This window comes from Acinonyx jubatus, chromosome B3 (genome assembly GCF_027475565.1).
Source record: "Acinonyx jubatus isolate Ajub_Pintada_27869175 chromosome B3, VMU_Ajub_asm_v1.0, whole genome shotgun sequence".
NCBI lineage: Eukaryota > Metazoa > Chordata > Mammalia > Carnivora > Felidae > Acinonyx > Acinonyx jubatus.
In genome coordinates, this window is record NC_069386.1 from 19,230,025 (window position 1) to 19,249,232 (window position 19,208).

General features: G+C 43.7%; 1 protein-coding gene and 1 long non-coding RNA gene across 2 annotated transcripts; one reads left to right on the forward strand and one right to left on the reverse strand.

Moving 5' to 3' along the window:
• LOC113601914 (uncharacterized) lies at positions 1-9,209 on the forward strand. Its single transcript, XR_003423245.2, has 2 exons — positions 1-761; positions 7,151-9,209. It is a non-coding gene; the product is annotated as an uncharacterized LOC113601914 (long non-coding RNA).
• On the reverse strand, positions 4,829-18,144 carry SNRPA1 (small nuclear ribonucleoprotein polypeptide A'). The gene is made up of 9 exons (XM_015069001.3): positions 17,534-18,144; positions 15,474-15,621; positions 14,448-14,526; positions 9,408-9,454; positions 9,020-9,122; positions 8,288-8,367; positions 7,801-7,876; positions 7,130-7,223; positions 4,829-5,263 (listed from the first exon to the last, which is right to left on the reverse strand). The coding sequence occupies exons 1-9, from the start codon at positions 17,613-17,615 to the stop codon at positions 5,205-5,207; spliced, it is 768 nt and encodes a 255-aa protein (XP_014924487.1). The 5' UTR covers positions 17,616-18,144; the 3' UTR covers positions 4,829-5,204.
• Between the last annotated feature and the right edge of the window lie 1,064 nt (positions 18,145-19,208).

Below are 19,208 nucleotides of genomic sequence, written 5' to 3' on the forward strand. Positions count from 1 at the left end.
GGCAACAGACTGTCCCCGCCGACTGCGCACGGTGTGGCTGGGCGGCCTCACCGCTCGCCTGAGGGAAGCCGCCTGACTGACCTGCGGGCAGACTACCGCGGGCGTGTTTACTTTTGTACCGATTGCACGCCGACGTCCCTGGAGGTTAGGGGCCGCCTGGAAACAGGATTTGCGCCCACATCCTTGCCCTGGGCCCACTGGGCAGCAGAACTCGTCAGATAAACGCTGGCAGCCTCCTCCTCCAGCTGCCCGTGTTCAGGCTAAGAAAGGCCCGCCGACTCTCACGGTTCTCCACCCCTCCAGAACCAAAACCTCCGGGGAAAGAATTAAGGCAGTGGCTCCAGCACGTATCGAATCCTACGAGGTGTCACGCGGCAGTAGCAGTTGTTATCCCAGTTTCCTGGTTGTTTCCTCTGCCTGCAAAGCCTTCCTTCACCGCCTTCCACTCCTCTGGTGTCTCTGCCGCTCAGAGGCCTCCTGCTTTAACCACCTTACTTGAAATTTGGGCTTGAGTGTGTTTTTGGAGAAGGCTTTGAGGTGAACACACACAGCTGTGTCACGGAGGGAGGGTTGAGAATCAAAAATGCAACCGTGAAAAAAAAACAGAGACCAGGTGATGACGTCAGAGCGCGCCGCCACCCCGTAGGAGGCCTGCATCACTCCTGCCCAGGCGCTACGGCTACCGCAGCGGGCGCTCCCAGCTCTGGGTCACCTAGGAGTTCCAGGGGAGTGGGCGATCTGGGGGCTGCGCGGCAAGAGAGGTAGATTTCTACTGGGGGACTGTGGTTCGTGCGCCGTGGCAAAGAAAAGCCTGAAAGCTGTTCTCCACCTTGAAAATGGGCTCTTGAAATGGGGAAATTGAGGACCCTGGATTTTGTCAATTAAGGCTGTGAAGACAGCCACTGATTTGATGAGTTTAGGAGGGAGGAATTTTATTTTGATGTTTTCCTCTCCCTTGTAAAAGATGATGAACCATTACTCTTTTGAAGTGGTTTTTCACTTGCTCTGGCATCTTGCAGGAACTCGATGTGCTAAAACCCAACTCTTTCTTGGGATGACTTCAGTACATAGTTTGGGACCAGCTTTAAATATACCATGTTTGGGGGCACCTGGGTAGCTCAGTTCGTTAAGCTTCCGTCTTGGGCTCTGGTCACGATCTCAAGGCTCCTGAGTTCTCGCCCCTCGTCGTGCTCTGTGCTGACAGCTCAGAGCCTACACACACACACACACACACACACACACACACACACACAGACCTTGTGCATAGTGATCAGGCTTGCCTGACTTGTTTGGTTATGCTCTGGACACCAGGTACACTGTACTGTGGGAGTCACTTCATGGAAGCAGTCGGTGAGGACCTCTCTTTTTTCTCAGAGTTGAGTCCTGAAAAGTGATCTGACACAAGTTTCAAGTTTCAACTAATGCATGGTAAATTCTTTTTTTTTTTTTATAGTAACTTAGTGGTTAAGTGGGTTAAATAAGATTAACAGATACTTCCCCACCCTGACAAGTGTCAGATTAAGATGTGAAAGCTTCAAGAATGTTGCAGTGAACATTTCAGAGCTTGCAGTGTGGTTCAGGGATTAAGATATTTGGAGTAGCGATGGAGGAAGATCCTAGGTTGCAAAGACTTGCTGTTGTTGCAAGCTTTCATTCAGGATTTTGATATAAAAACCAGCACAACAGTCGTGAAAACATTGCACTTCTTAAAACACCTACAAGAATAAAGTACCTTTGTGTACTATTATGAACTAGTCTGTGTGTCTACATATGTACTTACAGTATGAATAGTATTTTCAACTAAAATCTAATAGATTTTGAGTTACTAGAATGCACAAAGGAGTTTTGCTTCAGTTCCTAGAATATGGGTTTTTTTTTTAATGTTTATTTATTTTTGAGAGAGAGACCAGAGTGTGAGCAGGGGAGGGAAAGAGAGAGAGGGAGGTCCAGAATCCGAAGCAGGCTCCAGGCTCTGAGCTGTCAGCACAGAGCCGGATGTGGGGCTTGAACTCACCAACTGTTGAGATCATGACCTGAGCTAAAGTTGGACGCTTAACCAACCGAGCCACCCAGGGGCCCCTCAATGCTGTTCTTAAGTTCCCAGTGAGAAGTTATTCTTCCTAGCCAGGCTTATAAGTGTTACCTTTGTCCCTTTAATTAGGGTGTATCATCTCATCTATCTTATCTAGAACCATAAAGTTATTTCAGCACACACTTTGCTTAACATAATTGCTCAAGTGTTATTTGTAAAAACAGGACAAAGGTAGTAATCCAGAACGTCCATGGTTTAGTCTGCCCATGATAGACTACATGATTAGCCCCAATTCATCCATCCTTCCTTCTGAGAACATCCTTGCAATAGCCTCAAGGTGGAAGGAGTGTGTTTGCACATCCTTTGACTTTGGACTTGGCCAGGTGGCTTGCTTAGGTTAATAGCAAGTAGGCAGATGTCCTAGGACAATGACAAAGCTGAGCCACCCTAGTTAATCCACTGACCTGCAGTAAAAAGCAAAGCCAGCTGTGAGAATGGTGATTGTCACTTAAAAGCCAGAGTTTTGGGAATGGTTTGTTAATCAGCATTACTATGGCAAAAACTAACTTGATAAATGGCCTAATCTCACCTTTTCACAAAAGTATACGCAAGACAGGATTAAAAGTGTCGGTAACTAAGGGAGATTACTGAGATGGCAATCGAACAATAGTGGTTGTCAAACTTGAATTGCCCTTTCGATGGCATTCTTGTAGATTCGTACTGTGGCATTTATAAAGTTAAATATCTGCATATATATAAAAATATATATATATATACATTTTCTAAAGTTATAGTTCTTAGAATGTCAAAACCTACTAATTACACATAAATACTACAAAACTAATATTCAAATGAACGTCTTAATGTGGTCCCACAGAAACTGTTGTTTTGAGAGCTGCATGTCTGCCACTTGGTACACTGGTATACTTTTGGCTATAACATGAGAGAAGTTATCTGTGACTGAACCTCATGCTCCACAAAATTGCACACGGAAAACACTGGACTTCTGGGAAAAACTGGGTTGAGGCAAACCCAATTTTTCTGGTCCTGAGACACACAGATGTTGGTGGAGCTCTGAGCGAAGGAGCCCTCACTTTCCTCTGGTCAAGTTTTTGCCAAATCCTCACCTGCAACAATAGCATAAATAACATAACAAGGTCTCCTTTTGTTTTTTGCTTAGCAGCCCTCCAGTCATTACCCGGGAGTCATTAATCTGTTTGGTGCCAGAGTGATCCTGTTGAGTTCAGATCCACTTAGCAATGGCACCAAAGTCCGGGTATTATTGCTAAGTACTGCCCGCAGTCAAAGCCAGGACCCAAAGTAGGCTATGTAGAGGTAGGGCACGTGGTGGGAGAAAAGTGAACTGCAACCAATTTATTACCGAGGTTAGTGACCAGAGGCTCCTTAGTAGGTGGCTTATAAATGATGGGAGCAGGGAGCCTCCTGGCAATAGCTTCCCTGGATGTTAAGTATGGAGAAGAAAAATGGACTCATTTTAGTTGTCTCATCAGAAGCACAAGAGTCAAGTAAATGTGCATTAACAGAAAGGCTCTGCAGAAGTAGAAAAGGCAGTGTCACTGGCATATGTCATGAAAGATGTTGCAGGAAGATCTTAAGACCCCCACCCCCTCCAAGTCCTGTTCTGATCCTGTGGACATTTAGCAATGTTCTAATCCCAAAGGACACCTTGGTGAGGGGAACAGGAGAGCATGAATTGCTGTCACCTTCCTCTCAAATTAAATGAACAACTTTTAGTTTATGAATCCACCTATTGTATATTTGGGTTATTTCCTTGGTGCCTGAATGCCCCAGGAACTCATTAAAAAACATGAATCTCCAAATCTGTCAAGGTGAGGATAAAACCAGAACAGAGCAACCCCCTATGGTGTGGGCCATCAGTACATGATTAGAGGGGACTGCTCTGGAAGGGGCTGAAAGGGGTCAGGTAGAAGTTAAGGAAGTGGTGAGAGGGAGGCTGGAAATCCTGTGTGGAGTATTGTCCTCTGAAGGCCAGCACCTGGGAACCTACTTAAAGCACAGCCTCCCACCCCACCAGATCTTGCATTTTAACAAGATGTCCGGGAAGTTCAGCGCACTGGAGTGGGAAAGCACCGGTTTAGGGCCACACTGAGGAAAACTAAAGACCAGATTCTCCTGATAGCCAAGTTCCACCTCCTTTCTGACCGTTCTACCCTACTCTTTTCTAGCAGTTGCTACTGCACTGAGGTTTAGCCCCACTGCTACCCACGGTTCCATGTTCCCAGCTAGACTGTCAGCTCCTTGAAGGTTGCGTTCCTTCAATACCTCATGCACCTTGTACACACTTTACAAGTACAGCAAACCAGCAACCAGGAATCACCCACAACTGTTCAGAGGCCTACTTAGAGCGAGTGTTTCTCACATTTAGAAAATCTCCCAAGGAGCTTAAAAAAAACCCGACCCAAAGCCAACCAAACACGAGCAGATGAAAAGATGGATGGTGAGGTGCTCACCTCCATCATGTTTTTTAGACTGGCCTAACTGGCCAGAGCTGGGTGGGATACATGTACTGCAGCATCCAGAGGTATGAGGAAACTGCCGTAGCCTGCTCACTGGGCTGGGACACACCCCCCCCCCCCCCCCAACCATGTCTTGAATGCTCGAATGTGCTGTTCGCATTCCAACAAGCAGAAGTTGCAATTCCACTGTAATTTTTCAAATCAGTAATTAAAGCCTGGCTGTCTTTAATGAAGCTGTTCTTTGCGTGGAAAAAAATGCACCAGAGATCGCAGAGTCTTACTGAAACCACTGGCAGCACACAGATAATCTTCAGTTTTATTAACAATTTAAAAATCTAAATATTTAAAGAGGCCTGGGAAGCCTACCTAGAAACAATGCCCTCTGGCATTTCCAACTGAAACATGTCCAGATACCTCACTGCACACCCCGCCCCGATGACAGACAACTTGGTAGCACAGCGAATGTCTTTGTATTTTTACTATTTGTAGAAAACCGGCATTTAGATTTCAAAATGTATGATGTTACAAAATTACCAGCAGCAGTCTTAAGCATTTCAACAATGCTTATGAACTCCACTTTGCTGACACAAACAAGGCTATTATTCCAAGTTCAAAACGCAGGACTTGTCCCAGTGGGCATGTTATACATCCTGCAGATACTCAGGCTATCTTGCTCAGGACCCATTCGTGACCGTGTCTTCTTCCATCTCCTCTTCACCGTCATCAGTGGGGCCTAAAGAAAAACACAAAGCCACATGCCATACTGATTTTACAGCATGTTTGCTCAGTACACGAGTGGCCAGTCTGTGAAGCTATTGCGCACTACTCCCTGGACTAGCTACAAATCCCAGCAGCCCCTGCCCTCAAGGAGCTTACAGTCCAGAGACTATCTTTGGCAGCTACGGGAACGGATGGTCAATTCCTAGGGGGAAAGGATCACAAAGGTGTTTTACAAAAAGTTAAACTCATTGCCTGACATTCTAACCTTCTTTGGTTGAGCTGTTCATTCATTCATTTTTTTGTGAAGGTAAAAAGCTTATACGTTGTGTTTTATTCTTACAACTACCACAGGGAAAGAAAATGGGAATATTCAAAAAACATTTGAAGAGCACCTGGGTGGCTCAGTTGATTAAATGTCCGACTTTGGCCACGTCATGATCTCATGGTTCATGAGTTCGAGCCCCTTGTTGGGCTCTGTGCTGACAGCTCAGAGCCTAGAGCCTGCTTTGGATTCTGTGTCTTCCTCGTCTTCCTCTCTCTCTACCCCTCCCCACCTCTCAAAAAATAAACATTAAAAACAAACAAACATTTGAATGTGTACCACATGCCAGATAATAGGACTACTCAATGACTTTATTGTCTCTAAATGAGGGAAAATACGGCAAAAACCAAGTCTGTTATGCTTACTCATTAATTTATGAGATATTTTGGTCACTGTATTCTGAAAAAGGAAACGTTTTAACTATCAGTGTTTGGGAAGATTACTCTTGGTTAAGCCCATTGTTTTTATAGTAGACTCAACATCACATTTCTAGATGCAAAACTACCAAGATAAGAATGTCAGTCCAGTTTTAGCATACTCAGAAGCCTAGGCCCACTGCAATCTATGGAGTGCCCTGAACAATTTCTACCTTCCTCTCCCCAGTAATCTTTCAGATTGCTCTGAAAATCCCAAGAGATCCTAAGGCTCAAAGAAAACGTTTTGAGGGGAAACAGATTAATTCAGTAAGTCTGTCATATTACAGTCACAATAAGCAATTGTGATATTGCCTCTTCCCCTGTCAGTACTGAGCCTTGGAGGCCTTTAATACCCTTCTAATGCTGAGGACAAAGACCTCATCCATCACAGTCTGCAGCGCCTTGCGTGGCCCAGACATGCTTTCTCTGTTGGCTCACCCTTCTCCCTGTGCCTTGAACTCCACTGCCATTGGCCTCTTTCAGTTCTAGTGTGCAAGGCTCCTTTTCACCACAGGTGCTTTGCCTGCACAGTCCCTCACTCACCGCTTTGCCCCTAGAATGCCACTCTGGCCTTTGTTTAGTTCAGTAATTCTCAGACACGTTAGTTTTGGGACCCAAAGAGCTTTTGTTTACGTAATTGGTACTATATTAGAATAATCAACACTGTATTAGAAATTAAAGCTGAGTATTTTAAAAAAGTAGTAACTCGTTAAAAAAGCGTATCCGTTGGGGCACCTGGGTGGCTCAGTAGGTTAAGCATCCGACTTCAGCTCAGGTCATGACCTCACAGTCTGTGAGTTTGAGCCCTGCGTCGGGCTCTGTGCTGACAGCTCAGAGCCTGGAACGTGCTTCAGATTCTGTGTCTCCCTCTCTCTCTGCCCCTTACCCCCTCACCCTCCCTCCCTCCCTCTCAGTAATAAACATTAAAAAAAAAAAAAAGACCCCTCAGAGTCCTATGCCATAACATTTTATATCAAATAACTTATCTTCCAAGAGCATATGAAAAAAGGGATTTTGTGTGCATTAGATGGTAATGAGGCACTATTCTAACATCCTTGGGTCATAGCACCTCAACTGTTTAGGAATCCACCTCAAGTATAAGATCAATCTGGAAGTACACAGACAGACCACATGTCCTGACCTGATCTGCGTTCCCTGCCAGGTATCTGACCAGACTGCAGCAAGCCCTTCAGCCGCTCTACTTCAGCCAGAGTTGACGCATTTGCTATAGCATTCTGGAGGACAGAAAACAACAGAGAAGGACAATTAATTGCATCTAAGTATCAATCACCCAGAAAACCTTACAGAAGTCCATAGCAACTTTTTGAGGTGGAACATTCAACAGCTCTACTGGGAGAATTTTATTGTCACAATGAGCAAATGATTACTGCACATGTCCTAAAATTTTAGCTAATTAAAGCACCTATGTGGAATTATGTTACTGGATAATTTAGGAAGCAGTATTAGGAAACTAGGATTTCCTACTGATCATCAAGCAGATCTTTCAGACAGCAAATCTCTGAAAGTAAAAATTAAGGCAAACAACCGAGACAGCATACTTCAGTGACTGACCGTTCAAATACCCTGGGAAAATGGAAAAGAACTAGAGCTGTCTCTGTGCTGACTGGCTCATAGAAGCGATTCACATCAAAGGTGGCTGAATAATCACTTTAAGCTAGTTCCCACCTAACACAGAAATGGAGCAGGAATCTAAGTGTGGGGGGTGGAGGGTGGAAACTGCAATGTTTAGAACTTGGTCTATTACATATTTTGTGTCCTAAACCCATGGCAACTCTTCTAACACATTTTTACCTTGATGGCTTCTACATCCCCTGGAGACGGCCCACCTTTCTTTTTGTCAGTCGGCAAACCGGCACCTGGGTTGAAACTTGGGAGGGGAGGGAAGAACGTAACTGTTAAATCCAGACCAATGGAAATTGCTTCTCTTTTACTTTCAAAAAGGCTTTTGAAAGTAATTCAACCAGTGTAGTATCTTATCTTTGTTAACAAACTGATACAAGAAACTCTCTCCTTCAGAAACACCACCCAGTTCATCTTCCTCTAGAGAAAGCAGGATATATACAGTGTTGCATTAAGACTGAACACCGGAAGTATTTGCTAACCTGGTAGAAATCTCATGTGATGTGTGGACCATTGAAGGTCATGGGCTATCATCACACAAATTCAATACTGTATTAGTCAGTCACAGGTGTTTTGTTTAGTTCTGTAGGAGGCAAAAAGCCAGACAGATAGTGTTTCTGAAGGTGAAGTGGAGTGAAGTTGGATATCCGTATCTTACGTTTTGCTTCTCCTGGCAATATCCTTTGCAAGTTGTGCACCCCGTTTGCCCTTGAACATTTTCTCTGCTTCCTGACGCTCCTACAGCAACACCACACACAGAGTTAATGGAAATAGGAATACCACATGCATTTAGATGCATTCCTCAGAAAACACGGAAGAAAACTCTTCTGAAATACTCGGGGCTGGTAAAAATACCAAAAAGTCAATTTCAAATTAAAAGGAGACACAATGGCCTTGCTTTGTCTGGTGAAGTTCCCTGAAGAAAGTTCCCCCTCCTAGTTTCAGGGAGGGGCTCTGGAGGAACTAGGAAGGTTTAAAAAGGAAAGAAAAAAAAAACAACAAAAAACAAAAACAGAAACAAAAAACAAGGGAAAACCCACTCCCTGTAAAGGGAAAATCATTCTAACAATTAAAGCTGCTGAAAAATGGATTCTATTAAGCTCCCCAAGGGGGAACATATCTTAAGCACAGTCTTGCTGACAGTGCTCACCGCGGCTGATACTGTACTACGACCTCTGAATGACCAACACTACTGCACAAGACAGCTTTAACTCAAAGTCCTACTGTAAACTCTGCTAGGAAAAAAAAAATCTGACTTAACATTTTGTTTCCCACATTTTTATGACAAACCGATAGTAAAACACATTCGGCAATTAAAAAAAAATCAACAGCAAAAGTATAAAATAAAACATGAACGTATAATGACTTACAACCAACAGAAAATACTTACTTTCAGTTTCACCTTCTGGAAATCCAGTACTCTGACTTGTGGAACTTTATAAATTACATACAGTCTGTAATGCTTCTTATTTGTTACAGGATTTCTTAGGATACTGCAAGAAAAGGAATAGCAATGCCAGTCTTGTTCATAGCGTAGCATTTCAAGAGGTCCATTTTAATAAAATCAAATGAGTCCATAAGCTAAGGAAAAGTTGACCTTTTTTTTCACAGTTCAATGTTATTCAGTTAATGTTAGGGAAGTTTTAATAGAGCACTGGACTTATTTTCAGTATTTGTTTTTAAAAGGTGCTTCTTACTAACTGATTACTTTAAGATCAAGGCTGATAATGGTGTCATTGTAAAGACTTCCCTGTCACCACCACAGATCATTTCCATACCTTAGGTAAGTCAGTGATTTGAGAGATGCCAAAGGGTCCAGATCACCCTGTAAAATAAATGGCCATAGATAAGAACATGAATACTACAGGCTTTTTTTTTTTTTTGAGAGAGAGAGCACGCACGTGAGCAGGGGAGAGTGGCGGGTGGGGGGGGGAGAGGGGGAGGGAAGGTGGGGGAGGGAAAGTGGGGAAGGGAAGGTGGGGGAGGGAAAGTGGGGAAGGGAAGGTGGGGGAGGGAAGGTGGGGGAGGGAAAAGGAGGAAGAGAGAGAAAAAGAGAGAGAGAGGGAAGGAGGAAGAGAAAGAGAGGGAGGGAAGAAGGGAGGGAGAGGGGGAGAGAATATGGATCCCAAGCAGGCTCCATGCTCAGCTCAATCCTGTGACCCTAGCATCATGACCTGAACCAAAATCAAGAATCAGACACTCAACTGACTAAGCCCCAGGTGTTCCCCCCCTCCCGCCATAGGCTACTGTGATACTCTGAAATGGCAGACGTCTTTGGAGCAAGGACTCTTTTTTTACTGCTAGCATCTAGCACAATATTAGCGCACCACAGATGCTTAATAAAAATTCTGACAAACTGGTGAGTAAATTTGAGCTTCTTAAACTGAAAATTTTAGCCACATCCATAAAAACTTGTGTCTCAATAGCAGAATAGACCCCCCCCCCCAAATTGATTTCTTGTAGCAACCTCAAAAGGGCTAGAATTTAAAGCAATGATTTAGAAAAGAAAGAAATGTCCAAGCTGATGTAACTTTGGAACAAGTCATTCACACAGGTTATCTCCAGCTGGATTTTGGTGGAAGGTGGTTTTTCCCACTAGTAACTGTACATGCCTGGTGGTGACACAGACATCTCATGGTTGAGAGGAGGCACCTTTATTTTTTTAAATGTTTGTTTATTTGAGAGAGGGGGAGAGAGAGCAGGGGAGGGGCATGGAGAGGAAGAGAATTGGGGCTCAATCTCACAAACCATGAGATCATGACCTGAGCTGAGAGCAAGAGTTGGACACTTAACCAACTGGGCCACCCAGGCGCCCCATGGGGAGACACCTTTACTCAAGGCTCCCTCAAATCGCTTCAGATAATTATTCAGGGACAAGGAGTTTGGTTAAAAAACAAAAACAAAAAAAGGACCCAATTATGGGAAAAAGGCACTTTTTTGGTATTTAATCTTCCCAAATCATCTCATAAAACAGGACAGCAAAACCAAAGTCTATGGTTAACCACTACAACTAAACCAGATGAAAAGGCATTCTGGCAAGAACTCTAAATCAGGAATGGGCAGAGACCGACTACTGGGAGAGCTGCAAGGCTTATAGGGGGGCAACATCTGTGCAGGATGAAGCAGAGGGAAGGCAGAGGCATCCAACAAGCCCGAGTACTCCAAAACGACCGACAGTTTGGTCGGTCTGAGAACAGCAGCCAACAGATACATACATCCCAATAATGAGTCCAGTTAAGTCTGTGATGAGGCCTGATGGGACCAGGCAATTTGGGCCCTCACTCTTAATACTAACCAGAAATGGTATCCCTTCCAGGACAAAGGCCTACAAAGGGGAGAAACTGCTAGGATCAGACTGAAATTGAGCGGGACGGGGGCAAGAAGGACAATGACAAAAAAGTAGACACAAAAAAGCAAGAGGGGAACAAAGCCAGGAGTTCAGAAAATAAGCTGCCATTTAAAAAACACTTCACAAACACTGGAAGAGGGAGCTCTAAGCTTGCTACTGGCATGTCACCACTAAAATATACAGGATGATCTAAAAAGGAACAAAAGCAGGCAAACATGGCATGATCCCACTTAGATGTGGAATTAAAAAAAAAAAAAAAGACCCCCTCTCAGCAACAGACAGTTGAATGGTAGTTACCAGAGACTGAAGTGGGGGGGGGGTGGGGTTGGGGGGGGATGAGCTATTTGATCAAAGAGTACAAACTTTCAGTTGTAAGATGAGTAAGTCTGGACACCTAATGTACAACAGGGTGATTATAGTTAATAATAATGTACTACTGTATACTTGAAATTTGCTGAGAGGGGCACCTGGGTGGCTCAGTCAGTTAAGTGTGTGACTTAGGCTCAGGTGATGATCTCAAGGTCTGCGGGTTCGAGCCCCACATCGGGCTGTGTGCTGACAGCTCAGAGCCTGGACCTGCTTCAGATTCTGTGTCTCCCTCTCTTTCTGCCTCTCCCCACCCACCTTGTCCTCTCTCTTTCACTCACTCTCTCTCTCAATAATTTAAGAAAAAAAAAATTTTTTTTTTGCTGAGAATAGATCTCAAGTATTCTCAACACACAAACAACAAGTAAATATGTGAGGTAATGGATATGTTAGATAACGGTAATCACAATGTATACATTTCTCAAAAATCACAATGCACACCTTAAATACATACAACTTTTATCTCTCAGTCACACCTCAATAAAGCTAAAAAAAAAACCCAAAAAGGAACAAAGAATGGCAACTTTCGTTACACTCACACAGACTACATAAAACATAATGATGATGTCTTAGTGGGTTTTTTAAAGACAGAATAACTAAATAACATGTTGAAGGTTTGAAATGTTTAACATCATTGTACTGTTTAAGCAGCTAAGGGTACTGAAACTTAATGAATGTGTATTTTTTTATTTGTAATATTTAAAAACAATTTTTTAATGTTTATTTAATGTTTTTTAAATGTTTTGAGGGAGAGTGCGCACACATGCACACGAGAGCAGGGAGGGGGCAGAGAGAGACACAGAATCTGCAGCAGGCTCCAGGCTCTGTGGTGTCAGCACACAGCCCAACGTGGGGCTCAAACTTGAGGGGCTCAAACTCATGAACTGTGAGATCACGTCGTGAGCTGAAGCCAGACACTTAACTGAAGGAGCTACCCAGGAGCCCCAATGAATGTGTATTTTTAATTCCCACATTGCTAAGATAGGAATAAGTAGGGGCACCTGGGTGGCTCGATCGGTTAAGCGTCCCACTCTGGATTTTGGCTCAGATCATGATCTCAGGGTGATGAGATCGAGCCACACTGATCGATCCACACTGAGCATGAAGCCTGCTTATCTCTCTCTCCCTCTGCCTCCCTCCCCTGATCTCACTCTGTCTCTCTCTCTCTCTCTCAAAAAAAAAAACAAAAACAAAACAAAACACCAGGAATAAGTAATTCCTACACTATTAGTAGGCAAAGAATGACAGAGAAAGAGAATGAACACAATGAAGGGGGGGAAAAAAAAAAAGAAATGCAGAATGGGCTGTCAAACAGTAACCTCCAGAAAAGAGAGAAAACAAACTCCAATACACCAGTAATTACATTATGTAAATAGACCAAATACTTCATTAAAAATACAGACTTCACATTGGATTAAAAAAAAAAATCCTACCACATATGCTGTTTTTAAGATATAAACCTAAAATACAAGGCACAGAAAAGTTCAAAGTAGATTCTGCATGGACAAAAATTTATCATACAAACACTAAATAAAACAAAGCTTGTTTTGGCGTAATATAGCAGATAAAACAGACAAGGTAAAACAGCACTAATAGAGACAAAGAGGGGCACAACAGAATAATAAAAAGATTAGTTCACCTGGATGGTATTAACAATTTAAAATTTGGGGGCGCCTGGGTGGCTCAGTTGGTTAAGTGTCCAACTTTGGCTCAGGTCATGATCTCACAGTTCGTGAGTTCGAGCCCGCATCGGGCTCTGTGCTGACAGCTCAGAGCCTGGAGCCTGCTTCGGATTCTGTGTCTCCCTCTCTCTCTGCCCCTCCCCCACTTGTACTCTGTCTCTCTCTCTCAAAAATAAATAAATGTAAAAAAAAAAAAAAAAACCTTAAATTTGTATGTATCCATGACGATAACTTCCAAATACGTAATACTAAACTTGACAGAACTCTAGGCAGAATGAGATTTTAACACACCTATACAACACACCTAATACACCAAGCTCAGTAACTGACAGGACAAACTCAGCCTTCATCTTTACAAACAACTTTAAATATAAGTACAACATACACAAAAATGCAAGCAGCCTCTATTACGCCAAACATTTCCTATGAATGTGCATTTTGGGTTGAATACCTCCTATCTTTCAGAAAAGACACAGTCTCAGATCAGCGCTTTCTTATTGCTGGAGTCAAGTACTCTGACAATCTGTAGGAAGCTCGGGACTGAGTCCACAAGGAAAGGAACAATCAGGAAAACAGGGAAGGGAGGTAAGATCATAAAAGCACAAAATCAAGTTATATGATATGGACTTAAACTTACCCAATGTTTAAGCGAAAAACTCAGGTTATAAAACAATGTATGCCATGAGCTCAATTTTGTTAAATAATCCCATCCAAATAGATGGGGCAAATACTTGCCCCTTATCTCACAGGAAAACCAATTCCAAGTGATCACTGAGCCAAATATGAAGAGTTAAAATAAGTTTCTAGAATGTAAATGTGCAACAAAAGTTAACATGTTACATATGTAACTAAATGTTTTGTGGCAGCCAGTGAGAAGAGAAAAACAAGTGAAACTAATTTTAGTAGAATATTATTTAACCTATTATCCAAAATATTATCATTTCAGTATCAATATAAAAAACTGATAGTCTACATTTTTTTCTTGTACTATATCTCTGAAATCTGATGTGTATTTTAGTTCTAGTACATAGCAATTCAGAGTAGCCAGGTGTGGCTAATGGCTACCACACTGGACCCTACAATTCTAGAAATCAACTTAGGTGAGTTTTTCTGGGACTCTGGGGTAGGGGAAGCTTGACAGACCATCAAACGCACTAGCAACAACAACAAAAGACAGATAAACTGGACTACACTTAAATTAGGGACCTCTCTATGAAGACACCCTACGAAGGTCCACAGGTGAGCTACAGAGTGGAAAAGGGTATTTGCAACATACATAACTGAAAGAGGCCCACCCAGATCTTGAATTAAGAAAAAGACAAAAGATGATAAGATAATTTTCTGGGTTTTCCAAATTTTCTTTAAGAGGTGTGCAGCACCTTTAATTCCTCCCCCAAATACATTTCCCCTGTTCAACTTACCAGTTCCACGAGACTGTTGTTGGTGAGAATGAGCTCTGTCAGGCAGGGTAGAGCCTGATCAAGTCCCTCACCTATACGGCTAAAATGAAAACAAAGACTTCGTAAGAGTGAAAGAAAGCTAACAATTTTATCAAAGTCCCTGCTCAGACGATTTCAGACTCCAAAGATGGAAGAACTTTAGAGATCTTTCTTCCAACACCTTATCTGACAGAGGGAAAATGAGGCACAAAGAGGACACTTTGTCACAGGGTTAGTGGTGGAAGTGGAATGATTCTAGAACCCATGTGTCCTGAAGGGGTGCCTGGGGCTCTTTCCATTACCACACTGTCCAGGGAAAGCTAAGTGAAGAAGAAACTGCTCAGCTTACTTCATGACTTTTGTGCAGGTAGCACAGAAATACAAACAACTCTGCGTTCACAGCTCAGGTACACAGCTACAGCTACACCATAAGGGAACGGTTAACTCATAAGAAATATGCCTATTGTAAAAAAGCAAGTCACTAGTACTTCCTAGTACTTCTTAAAGACATTGTCTATAGACCTTCAATAACTTTTCTGATGAAATTTACTCAGAGATGATAAAAGAGGGTAAAAAACAAAACAACCCCTCAATGTCAATAAGTAATATTCTACAAATCAGTTGTAAAAAAAAAAAAAACAAAACAAAAAAACAAATGACAGAGGAGATAGAAACAGTCAAAAATATAATTTTGAACTTTATGCATCTTTTAAATACAATCCTCTAATAATTACAATTATTGTTTTAGAAGCCAAAATATGTACAAAACTGCATGTTTGTAACTTAAATATTTATTACCATGAATAGATAAGTATTTCTGAATAGATGCAAATAAAACTAGACCAATGCCAAGTTAATCTCTGGATCTTTATGGGAAAAATGCAGCTTGTTTCTCATTTTTAGAAGAAATACGGAGGCTCAACTGGTATGTGCTACATCGTCTTCAGGGAACACTGCAACATTGTACTCTAGCAGAAAAAAAATTACTTTCCACCAGCAGACACTTACCATATTCTATTGTTGTTCACTAATAATGTTTTCAGCCTTCTCAACAAAGGAAAACCATCCAGTTTCCTGATTTCATTGTCAGAAAAATCAATAGCATCAAACTGGTCTAAGGTAGCACCTAGATTTTCAATGACAGGAATTTTATACCCTACAAAAAAATGGAGGGAAAATACACAAGTATCAATATAATTAAAAGGTACCTGAAAACATTAGCAGTACTTCATGGTACTTTGACTCAAAACTTCCTTTTTTTCAGAAAGTGTTTACCCAGCACCTATGCTGTGCCAAACAACTGTTCAAATGTGCAAGGTATTGGCACATAAAATGAGGAACAAGAGGGGCGCCTGGGTGGCTCAGTCGGTTAAGCGTCCGACCTCAACTCAGGTCATGATCTCACCGCCCGTGAGTTCGAGCCGCGCGTTGGGCTCTGGGCTGATGGCTCAGAGCCGGGAGCCTGCTTCGGATTCTGTGTCTTCCCTCTCTCTCTGCCCCTCCCCCATTCATGCTCTGTCTCTCTCTGTCTCAAAAATAAATAAACGTTAAAAAAACAAAAAAACCCTGAGGAACAAGAGTCGCATGTCCCAGCTGCCGCAAAGCTTACAGTCTAGGAGCGGACATGAAGATAGTGATGACAACAAGGACGAGGGCTATGATAACGAAGATACACCTATTCACAGTAATATTGGTAGCTAACATTTATTTGTAAGGCTATCTACAAGGTGCCTCACACTGTTCTAAATAGTTAAATGGCATGATGACAATTTACACTGTGAGCTGCTTACTGTCAGTGTCCAAGTCTTGTTCATACGTTGCGGACAACAGTTCTTAACCTCTTTTGCATTCCCACAGGCCAGATTCATCAAACTCAGCAGGACACCCTAGAGATACCATGACAGTTCTACCTCCCCCCAGCTCCAAACAGGAGTTGAAGGTCAATGGCTTATGCACAATGGTAAATCACCCTGTGAACAGTTCACTCAAATACTGATTTGTCTAAAATGGACATGGCTATTGTGCTAGGTGCTGGCAGAAGAAACAAATCCAAGCCAAGTTAAAGTCCATAATTCAGAGCTGCTAGGGCTACATCAAAGTGCTGCACCAAAACAAGTATCCTCAACACTCCATGCACTTCAGACTTAGAAGGCAGAGCTCACTCTGACCCGAGAGAGTGGGAGTGGTCAGTTACTCTTGAATTGAACTTTTCCCTGGGAAACTTAATTTCAACAAAATGAAAGCACCGGGTTTTGTGAATCAGGAATCCAAGTCGAAAGCAGAGCCTGCAGTAGCGCTGCTCCTCAGATGGTGTTGCCCCTATGGAGCCAAATCTAAGGCGCATATTGTATTCTATTACAACCGCTAAGAACCTGCTCTTCACATCCTTCCTCAAGTCTTTCCCTTGAAATGCCGAGTAGACAGCTGCACCCCCAATTTTTTAACAAGCCTTACTAAGGTTGGAAGTGCTACATGAATCTGGGTAGTTCAGAGCTTCCACCTCTTACACACGGCACTCGTAGTGCATTCCTCTTGAAAATGTTGTGATAAAGGGGCAGGATCAGACGACTGAAGCTAATAAGAAAGAAAACTTGGGGGAAGCCGTCGCTTTTGTTCTCAGACTTCATTTCCTCCCTCGCAAATTACTTATAAGTAACACGTATCCTGTCTATAATCCCACAATAACACTCTAACGTCTTTACTGAGAACCAACCGGTCGCTGAGCCCTAGAATTACAATCATTAACATTCTCCCAGCTCTCAAACAGTTCAGACTGCGAAATACGCCAAGCAAGGCCGAACTGAGGCCCACGGGTGTGGATCAGGAAGCGATCAATCAACCAGCTGGGTGTGTGAGTAGGAGGGAGGCCAACAGAAGCCTCAGAAGGGCCTAGGGATGGATGGTCTTTTGGCAGCAAAGGCAGGACTCAGGGCCGGGAGGCGCTGGCGCAGCCGGGCTTGGCGCCCACAATGCGGGCCTCCTGGCCAGGCTCCAGCCCTCTGCGCACGCGGCGGGACGCGAACCACCGGGCGGCGTGCTGAGAGGCCCGCTCCCTTCCCCGGACTCACCCCGGAGGTCCAGCTCGCGGTCCCGCACAGCGTTAGTGTACTGCGCCGCCTGCTCGATCAGCTCCGCCGTCAGTTTCACCATCCTGCCGCCTCCCGCTACCGGTGCCGCGGCCCACCGGCTGCTTCCCGCCGCCTCCGGCCCGCCAGATTTCCCAGCGTCCCCCGCGCCCCGCCTCCAGGCAGCACCAATCGCAGCCGGCCCGTGCGCGCGCAGCTCGACGCCCAGACCGAAGCAATCGAAGGGCCACTCCCGAGATCTCGTTCTTTTTGGAGGTCCTGGCGCCGGTGAAGGTGACTCAGGTTCTGGGTGCTTCCTTAGGGCGTATCTGGAGGAAGGCCCCCGATTCCAGATGTTTATGTCCGCAAGTTAAGCAAATGTGAAAGCATCCGAGTGGAACTTTCTCATGCATTGGTGCACCTTCAGGTGGGAGGGACGCTGTGTCCTCACTCCACTCAGGAGGGCGGGCACCCCTGGGATCCAGTGAGGGATCCAGGACTTCAGGTTTACACCCTGGTCCGGGGCTTTGGCCCCCGAGGCTACCACGCGAGAACCAGGCCCAGGTCACTCGCAGGGTCACTTCACTGGGACCGTCTCACCGCCGCGCAAGTCCGACCGCGGGATCCGCGCACCGTTCAGTGTGCGGTTTGCCCTTTGATCTCCAGACATTTAAATATTCACCAGGAAGCATGTATACAGAAAAGTGCGCAAACCAGGAGTCTGGAACGAGACGAATAGCCAGAGTAAGCACACCCGCGTTGCTGCCTCTGGGTCCAGAAGAACACTTCTCTGAAAGCTTCCCTCCCTTCCCTAAGGCAACCACGAATCCAGCACCCTAGATTAGTTTTGCTGGCTTTTGATATAAATAGAATCATGCAGTGTGCTTCCGTGCCTGGTTTCTTTGTCTTTGTATTATGCCTGGAATCCATGCAGGTTACATACAGCAATGGTTTGTTTACTTTCGCTGCTGTATAGAATTCCGTTGTTTATTTCATACCATAACTTAGCTATTCTGCTATTGGTGGACACTAGGGTTGTTTCTTGTGGGAGCTATTCAGAATAATGCTGTTATGTATTTTCTTGTACATGGATCCAATGCTCACGTGCCTGAGTTTCTCCAGGAGTAGAACTTCTGGGACATAGAGTATGATATCATCAATAGGTAATGCCTGTTTCAGCCAAGAGGCTGAAATAATACACATAACTCTATAGCGGTGTGTAAGGGTTTCCATGGCTTCGAACCTCAGTCTCATTGTCATTGTCAGTAGTTTTAATTGTGGGGCTTCTGGTGGGTGGGTAGTGGTATTGCCCTGTTGTTTTGATTAGCTTTTCTCTAATAACTAATGAAGTTGAGGACCTTTTCATGTATATTGTCTATTCGGATATCTTTTGCGAAGTGACCAATTTTTTTTTTTTTGCTAGTGGATTGTCGCCTTTTTCCTACTGACTTACAGGATTTCTTTATATGCTCTGCATATGGGCACACTCTGTAGCTTGCGTTTGCACTTTGTTGTTGTTGTTTTTATTGCTGTTGTTGTTATTGTTAAAACTGCTTAAATACAAAAGAATTGACAGAGACCAGAAATACTATCCTTGTACATGTCACCTATGCTGCAAAATACAAATTGTAGTCCATTTTGGTCTGTTTAGGGTAACATCCTATTCCCCAAATCACCA

What these genes read in the sequence shown, in the direction of transcription:
- SNRPA1 (XM_015069001.3), bottom strand. Translation starts at nt 17,615, where the DNA reads ATGGTGAAACTGACGGCGGAGCTGATCGAGCAGGCGGCGCAGTACACT. An exon ending in GTGAACAACAATAGAATATG is followed by an intron (nt 14,527 to 15,473) that starts GTAAGTGTCTGC and finishes TTTTCATTTTAG; the next exon opens with CCGTATAGGTGAGGGACTTG. An exon ending in ACAACAGTCTCGTGGAACTG is followed by an intron (nt 9,455 to 14,447) that starts GTAAGTTGAACA and finishes TTTATTTTACAG; the next exon opens with GGTGATCTGGACCCTTTGGC.